General features: G+C 33.3%; 2 protein-coding genes and 1 pseudogene across 3 annotated transcripts; all 3 read left to right on the top strand.

Annotated features, from left to right (window-relative positions):
* Positions 1 to 2896, top strand: LOC7484751 (hypersensitive-induced reaction 1 protein). Of its 2 annotated transcripts, XM_002318573.4 has the most exons (6): positions 1 to 162; positions 706 to 899; positions 1230 to 1350; positions 1470 to 1561; positions 1694 to 1790; positions 2241 to 2896. In XM_002318573.4, exons 2-6 carry the CDS (start codon positions 711 to 713, stop codon positions 2597 to 2599), a joined length of 858 nt encoding a protein of 285 aa, XP_002318609.1. In that variant the 5' UTR covers positions 1 to 162; positions 706 to 710; the 3' UTR covers positions 2600 to 2896. The 2 variants fall into 2 exon arrangements, with proteins under 2 accessions (XP_002318609.1, XP_024437699.1); XM_024581931.2 differs by lacking the exon at positions 1 to 162 and having other exon boundaries at positions 685 to 899.
* A 6720-nt stretch (positions 2897 to 9616) lies between these two features.
* On the top strand, positions 9617 to 10715 carry LOC127904110 (peroxiredoxin-2E-2, chloroplastic-like; annotated as a pseudogene).
* A 344-nt stretch (positions 10716 to 11059) lies between these two features.
* LOC7483443 (mitochondrial outer membrane protein porin of 36 kDa) lies at positions 11060 to 13246 on the top strand. Its single transcript, XM_002318572.4, has 5 exons — positions 11060 to 11245; positions 11370 to 11456; positions 12101 to 12162; positions 12353 to 12594; positions 12684 to 13246. The coding sequence occupies exons 1-5, from the start codon at positions 11197 to 11199 to the stop codon at positions 12991 to 12993; spliced, it is 750 nt and encodes a 249-aa protein (XP_002318608.4). The 5' UTR covers positions 11060 to 11196; the 3' UTR covers positions 12994 to 13246.
* Positions 13247 to 13490: the final 244 nt, after the last annotated feature.

Raw genomic sequence — 13490 nt, 5'->3', positions numbered from 1 at the left:
TTAACATTTTTGACATCCGAATCAGGCTAAGAAACAAGGTGACCGGGTCTTGTATCAATCTAACAGGGCGGGTTTAACAGTGCTATAGAAATAGAATAACAAGAATAGACGTCGCTCGTCAACAGCTCTGTTTCGGCTTCCTTTCCCTTTGCTTAAAGCCAGGTAAATTTCTCATCTCCCTCCCTCCCTGCGATTTCAATTCATTATTATTATTATTATTATTATTATTATTGTATCTGAATTTCAATTCCTTTAAATTCTATACTTAATCCTAAGGTGACGTTATGATTAGAAAAATTCTGTGAACTTGTAATTTAGTATGGAAAGTCCTTTGTTTCACATCATTCTCTCTCTTAAATCTCCATTTGCTTTGCTTGTTAATTTCTAAGTCCCTTTCTCTAAAAAATACAACAGAGGTGATTGAGATTTGTGTTTTTCCCCCTTCTTGGTTATGTTTCAGATGTCTCAAAATGTTTCCTAAATTTTGAGATGGGTTTTGTTAAATTTTTGGACCCAAATTAGGATGTTCTTCGCAGTTTGTGCTTTTTTTTTTATGTTTCCTATTTCCTGTGCGATTTTCAGTTTTTCTGAATCTGAAAAGGCATAATAACATAGACTGTAATCAAATCTGTATTAATTTTGCCTATCTTGTTTAAATCCCTTTTGGTTGGCTTATATGTTCTTTCGAGATGTCTTTGAGTGCAGAGAAGATGGGTAATCTGTGTTGTTGCGTACAAGTTGATCAGTCTTCAGTAGCTATAAAGGAGACATTTGGAAAGTTTGAAGCAGTTCTTGATCCTGGATGTCATTGCCTTCCTTGGTTCCTTGGAAGCCAGCTCGCAGGCCATCTGTCTCTGAGGTTGCAGCAGTTGGATGTCCGATGTGAGACCAAGACGAAGGTCTGTTTATTCACTATTCAAACACTTTTAACCCTCTCTGTCCTTTTCTATCCTTTTCTTTCCCTTTTATTTTTATAAATATGCTTTTTCCTTAGAGTGGGCAGGACATATCTACAGCATGAGCATAGTGAATCATAAGTATGCATATATAAATCTATACTGCCTTCACTTTGTATCCTATCTTGTCTTACTCTGCCTTCAATAAACAGTTGTCCAGCTATCAACAAGGGATGGTAATTTAGTTTTTATACATGTGGGTGCTTGCAACTTGGATGATTCATGGCACTCTAGTGGTAGCTGATACATACTGATCTTTGTTTTTACTTTTAGGACAACGTTTTTGTCAATGTTGTTGCATCTATTCAATACCGTGCCCTGGCAGACAAGGCAAGTGATGCTTTCTACAAACTAACCAACACAAGGACTCAAATCCAGGCCTATGTTTTTGATGGTAATAAGTGTAGTACAGTTGGATATTTTCTATTCTTGTTACCTTTGATTTCTGATTCATTTATTCTTCACATTGTAAGCTGAGCAGGTCTTCCCTGTATATATTTTTTTTCTCTTTAGTAATAAGGGCCAGTGTCCCAAAACTTAATCTCGATGATGTGTTTGAGCAGAAGAATGAGATAGCCAAAGCTGTGGAAGATGAACTTGGAAAGGTAATAATCATCTAGATTAAGTATTTGGCCTTGTCATATTGTGAAAGTGAATACATAGTTAGAGATCAAGCTTTCACAAATTTTGGCATTTTCCCCAACAGTCTAATGCCATCCTCTAATAATTTCTTGCAGGCCATGTCTGCTTATGGATATGAGATTGTGCAAACGCTCATTGTTGATATAGAACCAGATGAGCATGTGAAGCGGGCAATGAATGAGATCAATGCAGGTAAAGTATTGGTATCTCTAAACTGAGTTGATTAGTGCAGAACCCCTTTTAATGACTTCCGTTACTGGGATAGGTGGACAGTTTAATTGCAGGTGTTGAACAGTTATATTTGCAGACAGACAGTGTGCATTTCACCAGGTTGAGATTTGTTCAACTGGTTCTTGTAATTAGCTCCTTTCTAAATTGCCCCCTTTTATTCTGAATGCAGATTTTCCCATCATCGATATGTTGTTTTGTATTTGGTATTAATCTTGCACTGCATTTCTTTGGTCCAGAGGATATCCTACCCATGTGAATTCAACAACTCCTGTAGTGAATAATGGCTATTAACTCCAGTCACTTTCATGATTCTTCTGATTGGATTTTTCTGTGATATCAACGTTGAGAGATTTCAGAATCTTTGCATGTGCCACTCAACATCTTTTCCTGATAAACCTTTCTCTTTCTCAGCTGCAAGACTGAGATTGGCGGCTAATGAGAAGGCAGAGGCTGAGAAGATTCTACAAATCAAGAGAGCTGAGGGTGAGGCTGAATCAAAGTATCTCTCTGGGCTGGGTATTGCTCGCCAGCGACAAGCAATTGTGGATGGCTTGAGAGATAGCGTGTTGGGCTTCTCTGAGAATGTGCCAGGGACCTCTGCAAAGGATGTCATGGACATGGTCCTGGTCACCCAGTACTTCGACACAATGAAGGAAATCGGTGCTGCCTCAAAATCCTCTGCTGTGTTTATTCCTCATGGACCTGGTGCTATTCGTGATGTTGCTACTCAGATTCGAGATGGACTTCTTCAGGCTTCGGCCCACAAGTAATTGTGCAGATTTTCAAAGCTTTTACAGGGTTTGTGTTTGAGAGGAGCTAATGCATGCTATATATTTCTGTAAAGGTTTCGTATGTTGAATCCTGGGTTTTGGTGATTTTTGTTTTGCTGTACACATGACTTCATGTGAGAGTTGCATGAATCTGATATTCTCTCAATTTTGGAAGTTTGTGAATGATAATTGAATGATGCTTTATACTGTGCAAGTGGATACAGTAGAAGGCAAACATTAAACAGTACATATAAAAAAGTGCTGCTGTGGTTAAATTAGTAATATTTTTTTCCCCAACGATGATTGCTAGTATTCCTCATTTTCTACTTGCAGAGTTTAGCTCGCTACATGTCTCTGTCACTTCGGTTTGTTAATGGAAGTTGATCCTTAAAAGTCTTAAATCAGTAAGTAAAACTAGCCAGGGAGCAGCAGGGCAAGGGAAAAAAAAGAGTGGCGACTCTCTCTTGATCTTATTGTGGCAAGTTCTCATCGTCCCCATTGCTTTCTCGACTAAAAATTCGCCCTAATTTTCAGCTCCTGTCTGAAGGTGAGAAGAATATGCAGTTCTGATTGCCAGTTTGATTTTCCTCCTGATCTTGTTTACATTTCCTAAACATGACTAATGATCTCAATAGTATGAGGATGAATCTGCCGACATTATGTTTCTAGGGATGACTTTCTGCCAATTTTGTTCGATCTTTTCCGCAACATCGTAATTATCAGGTTTTCTATGTATCTTTTCAGATTTTCTTGATCAGGTCTTGTAGTCATGTTCATGTGTAGAAAGATAGATTCTCTTGTCCTAAAAACCCGTTTGATATTGTGATAGTAATTGTTTTTCAAAGTACTTTTTACTTGGAAATGCATCAAAATAATGTTAATAAATCAAAATCCAAAACAGCTTCTTAAATCGTTAAACACACCATGCTTAATATTTGTGAGATTATAAGCTTCAATAGAAAAAAAAAAAAGTTTGAATTCCTGGAAAGGGTAAGATATTGAATTAAGCTGATGTGTATGTTTTACCACCTTCAGCTACTTTAGAAACAACGTGGCAAAGTTCCTATTCTGTATTTTTGTTTTATTAGTTTTCTTCGCACTCAACTATTTTATACAAGAATAGTATATGATGGTCCCAGCAACGATTGTGACCGGCAAGTTTATACATGATTTGGATAATTCGGGGTCTAGAACGAGTTGGCTTTTGATTAAAATAGGTGGAGAATTGATGGTTGAAAATTTGGATTGATTCATGACTTGATTAGAGAAAAGATTGAGTCAAAATTTATTGATTTTTTTTTAAAAAAATTATATTAAAATAATATTATTTCTATTTTTTTTATAAAATAAAAAATTAACTTAAATTAATATGAGTCATACCAGACTTGTAATCCAAAACTTACTACGAGTCGCGATTCCAGATTAGATTTAAAAACTATACACTAAACTATTTGTTTTTCTTTTCGTTTTATGATTTTTCATGAAATTTTATATTTTATTAATTCATCCTTTCCTTTCTACAAATTTTACTTTTTAGAAAGCATAAATAATTTTTATTTATGCATGGATTTCTATATATAAAAAAAAACTTTCTACTATAATTGTTACTATAATTGTTAAAACAAGTTTTAATTGAAAAAAATAAAAGTTATAGCTTAATAATTTTTATAAGATTGTATGGAAAAATGAAAATAAAATTTAATTTAGAAAAATTGTATAAAAATTAATAAAAAATTATTTTTTTATTAAATATCCATGAAATTATTTTTTAATTACATAAGTTAGTGATAAGATATTATTATTTTTAAAATAAAGAATAATATTAGCATTTTATTTGGAAAACATGTTATTATTGAATGTTATTAAAAAATAATAATTTTATTTCAAGATAAGTAGTCTTAATTTCACAAATGATTTTGTTTCTAAATCCAAACTCCGGCCATATCAAAACTCGTGGCCACCATCCCTCTCCTCAGCCTGAACAGATGGAAATGAAGATTAGTGGGTATCATGGCTTGAAAAGACGTCAAATTAAGAACTTAAAAAATGCCACTGCACAATGAATAAATACTATATTATGTTTAAGTGATGACTGAATAAATAGTTTTTTACATCTCGGTGCATAGTTAATTTCTAATAAAGCCCATGATTTAATTTAAGCTATTTCGTTAAAATATCATGAGAAAATTACATTTAATCTTCCATGATTTGATTGTTTTTTCACTTTGTTTTTGTAATTTAATAAATTACACTTTATATCCGTAGTTAATGGAAATTTTCAAACGATATGAAATTACTAAATCATCCTTATATATAATATATCAAAAATTCATAAACAACATATTCCACACTCTCTTTTATCAAGTCATGAGTTCTCTCTCCCTTTCTCTTCTTCTCTTCTCTCTCTTCATCTCTTTTTGCTTCAACTCTAAATCAATTCAATTAAATCTTACAGATATCCTCCAAATTAAAAACACAAACTTCACTAGATTGCACAAGTTTCATCCTACTTTTGCATGACCGATTGTTTATAGGGTGAGATGCTTGACAAGCCAAGCAAGACATAGAAAATGGATCAGGTTGACAATTACACAAAGGTCCCCCAAATTTTCATCCCTCTTTCTAATCCTACCTCTTTCTTTCTTATCTTATGCTACTTTATCTCTCTCCTTCCCTTTGTAATTACATAATGTCTTTATGTTTTAATCTATTGACTAAATTCTTACTTTTATTTTGCTTCTTTTTTTAAAAGATTTCAATTTGTATATGGTTAGTAATAAAATGTGGGAAACATGAGTGGTTTTCATATGATATGAATCATAGGTTGCAAAAACCTTAGATATAGATGTTTGATAAATGCCTCATTGCATTAAAGCACATTGCAGAAGTGAAAGCTCATAGAACTTGTACACACTCTGTATTTCTCATATATCTTCATGGTACTAGCAGGATCATAAATCTCTCTTTTCCAAGTTCGTAAAGTGAGGATGTTGGTTCTGCAACTGTCCCCACCTTTATGCCTAGTCAAACCTCATATAAAATGAACTTTAAAAAAAAACATGTTTTATCATGAAGACATCCACTTTGTGTGGTTCTCAAAGCTAGAGATGAAGAGCTTGAGAATTTATGTCTCATATTCTAACTTTTCTAACACCACATTTTTTCTTTCTAAGAGTTGCCTCATCATATGTTTCTTCTTTTGTTCTAATTTTAGAATTATAGTTGCAAATTAGGGTGGTTGTGAAGATAAATGCCTTTAGTGTTTTTTATTTATCCCAAAAACAATCCTCTGAATTAATGGAAGTATATCATTTCTTTTTGCTGCATTTTTATTTGTTAAACATTTTATTTAACAAGTTATATCTCCTCCCCCTCCTTCTAATAAGATTAGAATTAAGTCAGTTTAGAGGGAAGTTGAACAAATAATTCCCATGAAGCAAATGAAAATGGATTGGATTCTTTGTATACCTTTGGAAAACATGTATTCCAATGTAATTTCTAACTAATGTCATGGAGTTTTTCTGTAATTTTTTTTTCCAGCTTAATGAGAAGGCCTCTTCAGCATATACATTTTATCTCTTTTTACATATAATATTTGAAGAGATATTTCAAAGTAACAGGCTGAAGTATCGATGGAGAAGAATTAATTAATGAGACTTTCAAGCTGGTGCTAGGGCTCTTGGCTACCATGACAAAAATAAAGGATTCTTCTAGTGGTCAAGGGAATTAGAATGGTAAGAAGATGAAGAGAATGGGGAGGTTTCAATGGAGGTAATGGAAGAAGAGAAAAGGGTTTGGTGGAAAATTATTGATACATTTGAACTAAAAGAGAATGAATGGATACAATCACTATATCAAAAGAATGAGGGATGTCCACCACATGTTTGATAAAAGTTCTCTTTGATTAGGGTTTTTAATATGACGAAAAAGTTGTAATACTTCATATATAAGGGCTTTTTAGTTGTTAAATAGGATATAATGGAAAACCTATAAATAATCTAATATTTTTTATTATTTTTTTTGTACTAAAACTGGAGGATGTACGATGTTATAAATTTATTAAAGTTTAGAATGTAAATGTAATTTTTCAAAACACAGAAATAAAGTAAAAAATGATCAAACTATAAGAGGCTCAATGTAATTTTCTGAAATATTAATCACATTGAAATCAAATGTTCTATCATAAATCCTCAACTTAAAAACAATAAAAGACCCAACCCCCCCTCCCCAAAATATCCTCTTATACTAGAAGAAGATAGAGAAGATGAAGCTCTTATTTTCAAGTTAAGAATCAAGCCTAGGATAATATAACTTATTAAAGTCGTGATATTTTAATAAATTTTTAAGCATTTTAACTTACCATTTCTTTTATTTTTTAACAGGTAACTGTTACTCTTGTTGTTTCTTTTTCTTTGTTCTCTCATGTAGAGATGATAATAGATGTCTCTTACATATGTCATCCTCTTCTAAGGAACTTTTGTTTTTAGAAAAATATCAACTCCTCCTACTACATTGGCTCCTAAAGTTCCTAATTTTAAGGTAATTTAACTAATTACTTCTACTATTATTGGACATCATGAAAGCATTTGACAAGGTTTCAATACTAAAAAGACAGATTCTTCACTACTCACTGCTGCTAAACCTACTATCAAAACTAATTCTCTCAAACCTTCAGTAATGAAGCCTCTCATGGATTATGTTATTCGTGTTGAAGGTGTATGCACCCTACTCAAAGCTGTTTTTTTAGGGTACATCCCTTACTAGAAAGGATAGTAGCAGTGAAGAAAGAGAAGAAATGAATGAAGATATTAATACAATTGCTTCTAATTCCATTGAAGTTCTATAAGGAGCTTAATTCATGAATGATTATATTCTCTTGCTTCCATGGTATAAGATAAAAAAAAAATAAAGGGTAATTGCATTAAGAGCAACCCTAGAGATGAGTTTATGTTATCAATCATCATCTTCATGTCTACTCAATAGTTGATATCTCTAAGGAACATGTAAGGGTTAAAGTCTTCTCTTCCTTTATGTTACTAGAAAACTATTGCACGTATGCTTTTAGATTTCTTACTGAAGAGAAAAAGGTTATAATGCCAAATTAACCCACTGTGGTGTCTTGTCTAAGCCAACATGTAAGTCATTGTGGTTATTTAAAGAATTTCAATTCTTGTGTTCTAATGTTAATAAAAACTTAGTTTTTTTTTTTTTTGTATTAGAAAAACTTGAAAATCTTACTCTTTCAAGTTGCTACTCCACCATTAATGGATATCTCATCTCCTTAAATAGACCTTGAGGAAAAAGACCAATTGATAAAGTCATTAAAAGCTAATATTAAGGAGGTTGTGCCTATTTTTTCCTTAAATGACAATAGCTTAAGTAATAAAGTCTCTACTGATTAGATTAAATAGCTATTAAAGGACACCCTTTCCTTAAACCTTAAGGATTTATTAGATCATAGTGTAAGAGAAGTCTTGGCACAATTGTAGAAGGATGTCAATCTCTTTACTAGTACTAGAGATGCTGTAATAAAAGTGTTACAAGATTACAAGGATATCCATACGATGGATAAAGATATGGCTATACATGAGGTATTGATGCACCAACGTGTCTGTTTGTGGTTGGTGATAATGACTTTGTTGGAATATACGAGAATATAAAGGACTGTATGGGAGTGTTTCTAGATGTGGTTTTGTATTGTTGTGGTGAGTTAGACAATGAATATCCATCTCTAGACATGTCTGTCATTAGTTGATCCACCATTATCTAAGGGAGATATTAGAATTTCAAGCTCTTCATAAACAAGATGCTAGCCTTTTTACATTGCTTATACTAACTGTTTGTACAAAATATTAGTGATGAGTTTATTTGAATTCTTTTTGGGAGGCATGTTTTCTATAGCTTTAGAAATAAATTTTTAATCTTAGTCCCATTAGACGTGCCATTCTATTTGTTACCGATTATAGCTATTTAGGAACGGACCTATGATGAGGCAATAATGATCTTTAATATATCAATCTAAACTTCTTTTTTATTGATACATACATGAACCCTAGTCTAATTTCTAACTTCTAATTAGTTATTTCATTAAAGATCTCACTTTGAATATGACTATATTTATTTGGTTGTGTGCATGTTCAAACTTTGTTGATAACTTGCTATCTTTTGGTCAATTGTGCCTATATGTTCACTAGATCAATTGGTCAATTTCTCCTTCAACACTCCTCATTGATTAAGAACTCTTCAAGCTTAGTTAATTCTTCTACTTTATGATCAATTTCAGCTCTCTTTCTCTACTTTGAGGTGAACAATCAATATTTTCTATATTTAAAACATATATGTTTAGTTTAGGTGTAATAAAAAATAACAAAAATCCCTCTTAAGAAATAAACTTAAAATCATATTTGATAATTCAATGAATTTGAAATAATTTAATTACTTTCAAATTTTAATATCATTGCTTTTTATTTGTTTGCTTTTTAAACACTTTAATAGTTTTGGTACTCAAATTAAAGCACCAATAAGGAATTAGTATATAGTTAAGACTGATTAAGATGCTTATTTATGTTATTTCAAAATTTTTAAGATTTATACATTTAAAAATAATGTGTAATTTCACATGTTTTAGGTGTTAATAATTTTTTTCATCAATGTTGGTTTTTTTCGGTAATTGGAGATGAGATTGAATTTACATTAGTATGGATCAATTTACATATTAATTTTTGAATAAATTAATATTTTATTAAGATTTTATTAAATCTAAAAAGTGTTATTGATGAATCCGTGAAATGTTGTTGTTATATTGAAAAATCTCTTTACTATAAAAAAAAAACTAAATAAGAACTCCATTTATTCCTGCCTTAATTAGTAAAATTTCCATAGCTTCAAAAAAAATATATATATATATATAAGTTGCATAATTTTTTTTTACATCGTACATAAATTTTAAATTTGAACAAATAGAAAAATCTACCCTAACATCGTACAAAAAATCTACCCTAACATCAAAAAAACTAATATCAAATCTTTACCACGATTTCTGTCAGGGACAAACTCCTAAAAGCCACCCTCTCCGACTTCAACTCCGACAGAGAACTCCAAACCACCACAATCTCTTCCCTAACATCCAACAAAAAATCAATCCTCTTCGTCATCCCAGGCGCCTTCACCCCAACATGCTCTCAAAAACACCTTTCAAGCTTCTTGGAGAAATTGGAAAAGCTAAAGTCAAAGGGGGTTGATACAATCGCATGCATTTTAGTGAATGATGTTTTTGTGATGAGAGCATGAAAGGAGAATTTGGTATAAAAGATGATAATGGAGTGTGCTCTCGTCTAATGGGAATGGGGATTTTACAAAGGCAATTGGGTGAGAGTTGGATTTGAGTGATCAAACTAGCTAGTTGGGCTAGGAGTGAGGTCAAGGAGGTATGTATTATTGATGAAGATGGGGTTGTTAAGGTTTTTAATTTGGAGGAAGGAGGAACTTTTACTTTTAGTGGAGCTGATGATATGCTTAAAGCTCTTTGAATTTTCTTTTGCTTTCACTTTACTTTGATTTTGGGTTCCTCTCCAGTTAATAAATTATGAAAACCTTGAATCCTTGTGTTCTGTTATACAATGGGGAGGAGTTTTCTTCTTGTCTTTTATCAAGTAATGATTGAAAAGGTTTTTGCCGAAGTTAGTGTTTTTAGTGGCTGAGTATGGTGCAGACTAGTGGTTAGGGTTTTATGTTTATTAAAGAGTAGGAGAGTTTTTTTTTTGCATGGAGTTTCTTTTGATTTTTCTTTGATTCTCTCTCTCTCTCTCTCTCATTTATGGTATGTAACTTGAGCGGCAATTTTGTAATTTTAACTTGAGTTCCTCTCTGGTTAAATTGTCCAAACTTTTTTGTTGATTTTTTTTATGCATGTAAATGAGGATTTAAATTATTATACAATTTAATTATAATTTCCAAGAAGGGTTGTTATATGTTTCCTTTGATCCATCTATTGTAATTTGCTAAATGTGGTAAAAGTTATTAGAAGTAATTAAATCCCATGCAAATGGACGGGGCTAACGAAATCACCTCTGCGCTTGCGATGAACAAGAAGTTAAATAGCCAGAATTGATGAAGGCAAATTTTGATGATTGTTAGTGAGACTTTGATCACACGAAAGTGTTCATATGAAGTTGTTGGTGCTCGGTCGTGATCAACCGAGTAAAACCCACTGAATTGCTAGTACGATCGATGAATAGGTTGTCTATGTGCTGCTTCACTGAAATATTTTAGAGAAGAAGACATTAGGCAATTAAGGTTAGGGCACAATGGGCTAATACATGTGCGTAAAGTTTCTAACCATGTCCATGTAAGATAATCTGTTTCCTTACAGAATAGTTGGTGAAAAGTCAATGAATTAATCGAATCGATTAGGCCACCTGTGACAGGACTTGAACTTGAAGTTCTTGGAAATTTCACATTTTTTAAATGTTGCGTCAGTCAGTACACGAGGAAACTTCCCCTTTGGCTTTCTCTCTCCATTCTCAATATATTCTTTTCTTGCCAGCGACAGAACAGGTTAAATGAGAATGTTAAGATTTCTCGATTGTTAACAACAAATGGGCGGGTGTCCTGGCTTATACTTCGATATTGGCAAGAAAGCCAGAGGTATAATTAATTACCACCTTCGGCTCTGAGCCTCTTAATCTCATCTTTGTTTGTCTATTACAACTTCACTTCCCTCGATATATACATGTATTTTACTTGTTTCATTTTTGTTTTTCTGAATCAGATGTTCTCTACAAAGATTATGCTCAGCAGCCACCAACATACTTCAATTACCAATGCTTCAAGTGGAATTTCGATCTTTCCTGTGAAAGTAATCTGTCTCCCTCTTCATTAAGATTTTCAATTATGATAAGTTCAATCCTTACTTTTCATGCATTGTCTCGTGCCTTCATTACTGTCTTCTGAAGAATTGGATGTGTACCTTATGCGTGCCTGTTGCTTCAATTTGCATGAATGCGGAACAGAGTAATTAGAAATGGTGTTAAGAGTGTAGAAACTACACCCTGCATCACTCGCATCTAGTTTCTGACTTCTCAGGTTTGATATTCCTGCATTTTTTGAACTTTGACGGAGATTAATCTCTATATAGTTAATTATAATTAAGTTCCTTTTTAACTTTGAGATCATCAGATAGATGATCTCAAAGTTTTCACATTTACAGTCTGTTGTCATACGTTTCCCTCCCCTCAGTGATCTGCATTCGATTGTGTAATGCATATGCTTCATTGCTCTGTATAGGCAGCCAGATGGGTAGAGTATACGGGCATTTCGTAGCTCAAATGAGTTTGAAAGAATGCATATAATCGGATCACTGATAAATGGATCTGCCTGTCTTCTTTTTGTTCAACCCTGGAATCTGAACATGTTTTCCATCTAAGGTTGGATTTGGAAAAACAAAATATTGAGCTAATTATCTAATAATTGTCAACTTGTTGATTTTCGTGATTCTTGCAGCTCAAGAAATTTTGCCAGGACTCACAACAGTTTTCAGATTTACAATTCCTGATTCTAGCAACGTAAGTAAGAAGTTGAGTCACCTTTAGCTACTCTTCTGAACATCTATTTACAGTCGTTAACGTCTTGAGACTTTTGACAACGAATTATCTCTCTTTTCTGACTTATTTTGGAGCATATTAAAGCATGACACTCTGAGATGTAGTCATCATGTTTAATGTCCTCTAAAGGCAATGGTAACTGCAATAACAGGTGGAAGTGAGATTCATGCAAAACTATTTTGGGATTACATCAGGCGTTGGCGTGAAGGCATATCAACAAGGATCCTTCAAAGGAAATGGATATAACCCGATTGTAAATTTCTCTGGTGTGATTGGAAGCACTCTTTTCTCCCTTGGGACTGACATTAGCTTTGACATATCATCAAAGACATTTGACCAATTCACTGCCGGCTTAAGCTTCAACAGTCCCTTCCTTATTACTTCCTTGACATTGTGAGCAATCTTGTGCCAAAATTGAGGGGGAAAAAGGAAAAAGAATAAAGAGTTATCTTTTTGTTATCTGAACATTTCTTATACTGCAGGGATGATAAACTTGACACTTTAAAAGCTTCCTGTTATCGCGAATTGAACCCTCTCACCAGGACTGCCATTGCAGCAGAATTGAAGCATAGCTCGTTGTTGAATGGGTCAACAACACTGACAATTGGAGCGCAGCACGCGTTGTTTCCATTTACATTGATTAAGGCTCGTGCAAACACAGAGGCCAAAATAAATACACTTATTCGGCTAGAATTGTGGGAAAAAGTCCTCCTATCCATGAATGGAGAGGTTGATTGCAGGGCCACAAACAAGATTTCGAAGATTGGACTTTCTGTGGCTCTCAGGGCCTAAATTTACATAAAACCTGTGCGTTTAGTACATGTCTGTTTCTTAGCTAACAAGATGAATTTCCAAGAGTCTCCAGTGGGGGTGAGAAGCAGATGGATTACTTGAACTACTTCATACTTCGATATGTCATGTGATCTGCGTAACATGAAATAAATAAGCGAAAGCAAAGGCGACACCCAGATATTCCTTTAATGTTATGACATGTCATTACTATGAGATATTTGCCATTATATAGATTTCAAAACATTTGTTTGGACTTTTTCTTGGAATCAAAATGGTGGGAAGACAAAAGTTTTAAATTATAAAGGTTCCTCCTTGAATCACTACAAACAGCTTCTCCATACAAGCACATGTCTGACAATTGTTTAAGCTTCAAGACTCCTTTCTCATCCTCTCCTGGTTTAATATATATATATATATATAACCGTGGGTGTTTGGGCTAGCTTACGCGCATCTTAACTAATCCCTTGAAGCCCTGAAGTTAATGACCAGGTAAACCT

This window comes from Populus trichocarpa, chromosome 12 (genome assembly GCF_000002775.5).
Source record: "Populus trichocarpa isolate Nisqually-1 chromosome 12, P.trichocarpa_v4.1, whole genome shotgun sequence".
Lineage (NCBI taxonomy): Eukaryota > Viridiplantae > Streptophyta > Magnoliopsida > Malpighiales > Salicaceae > Populus > Populus trichocarpa.
This window is presented reverse-complemented; position numbering and strand designations above follow the sequence as displayed.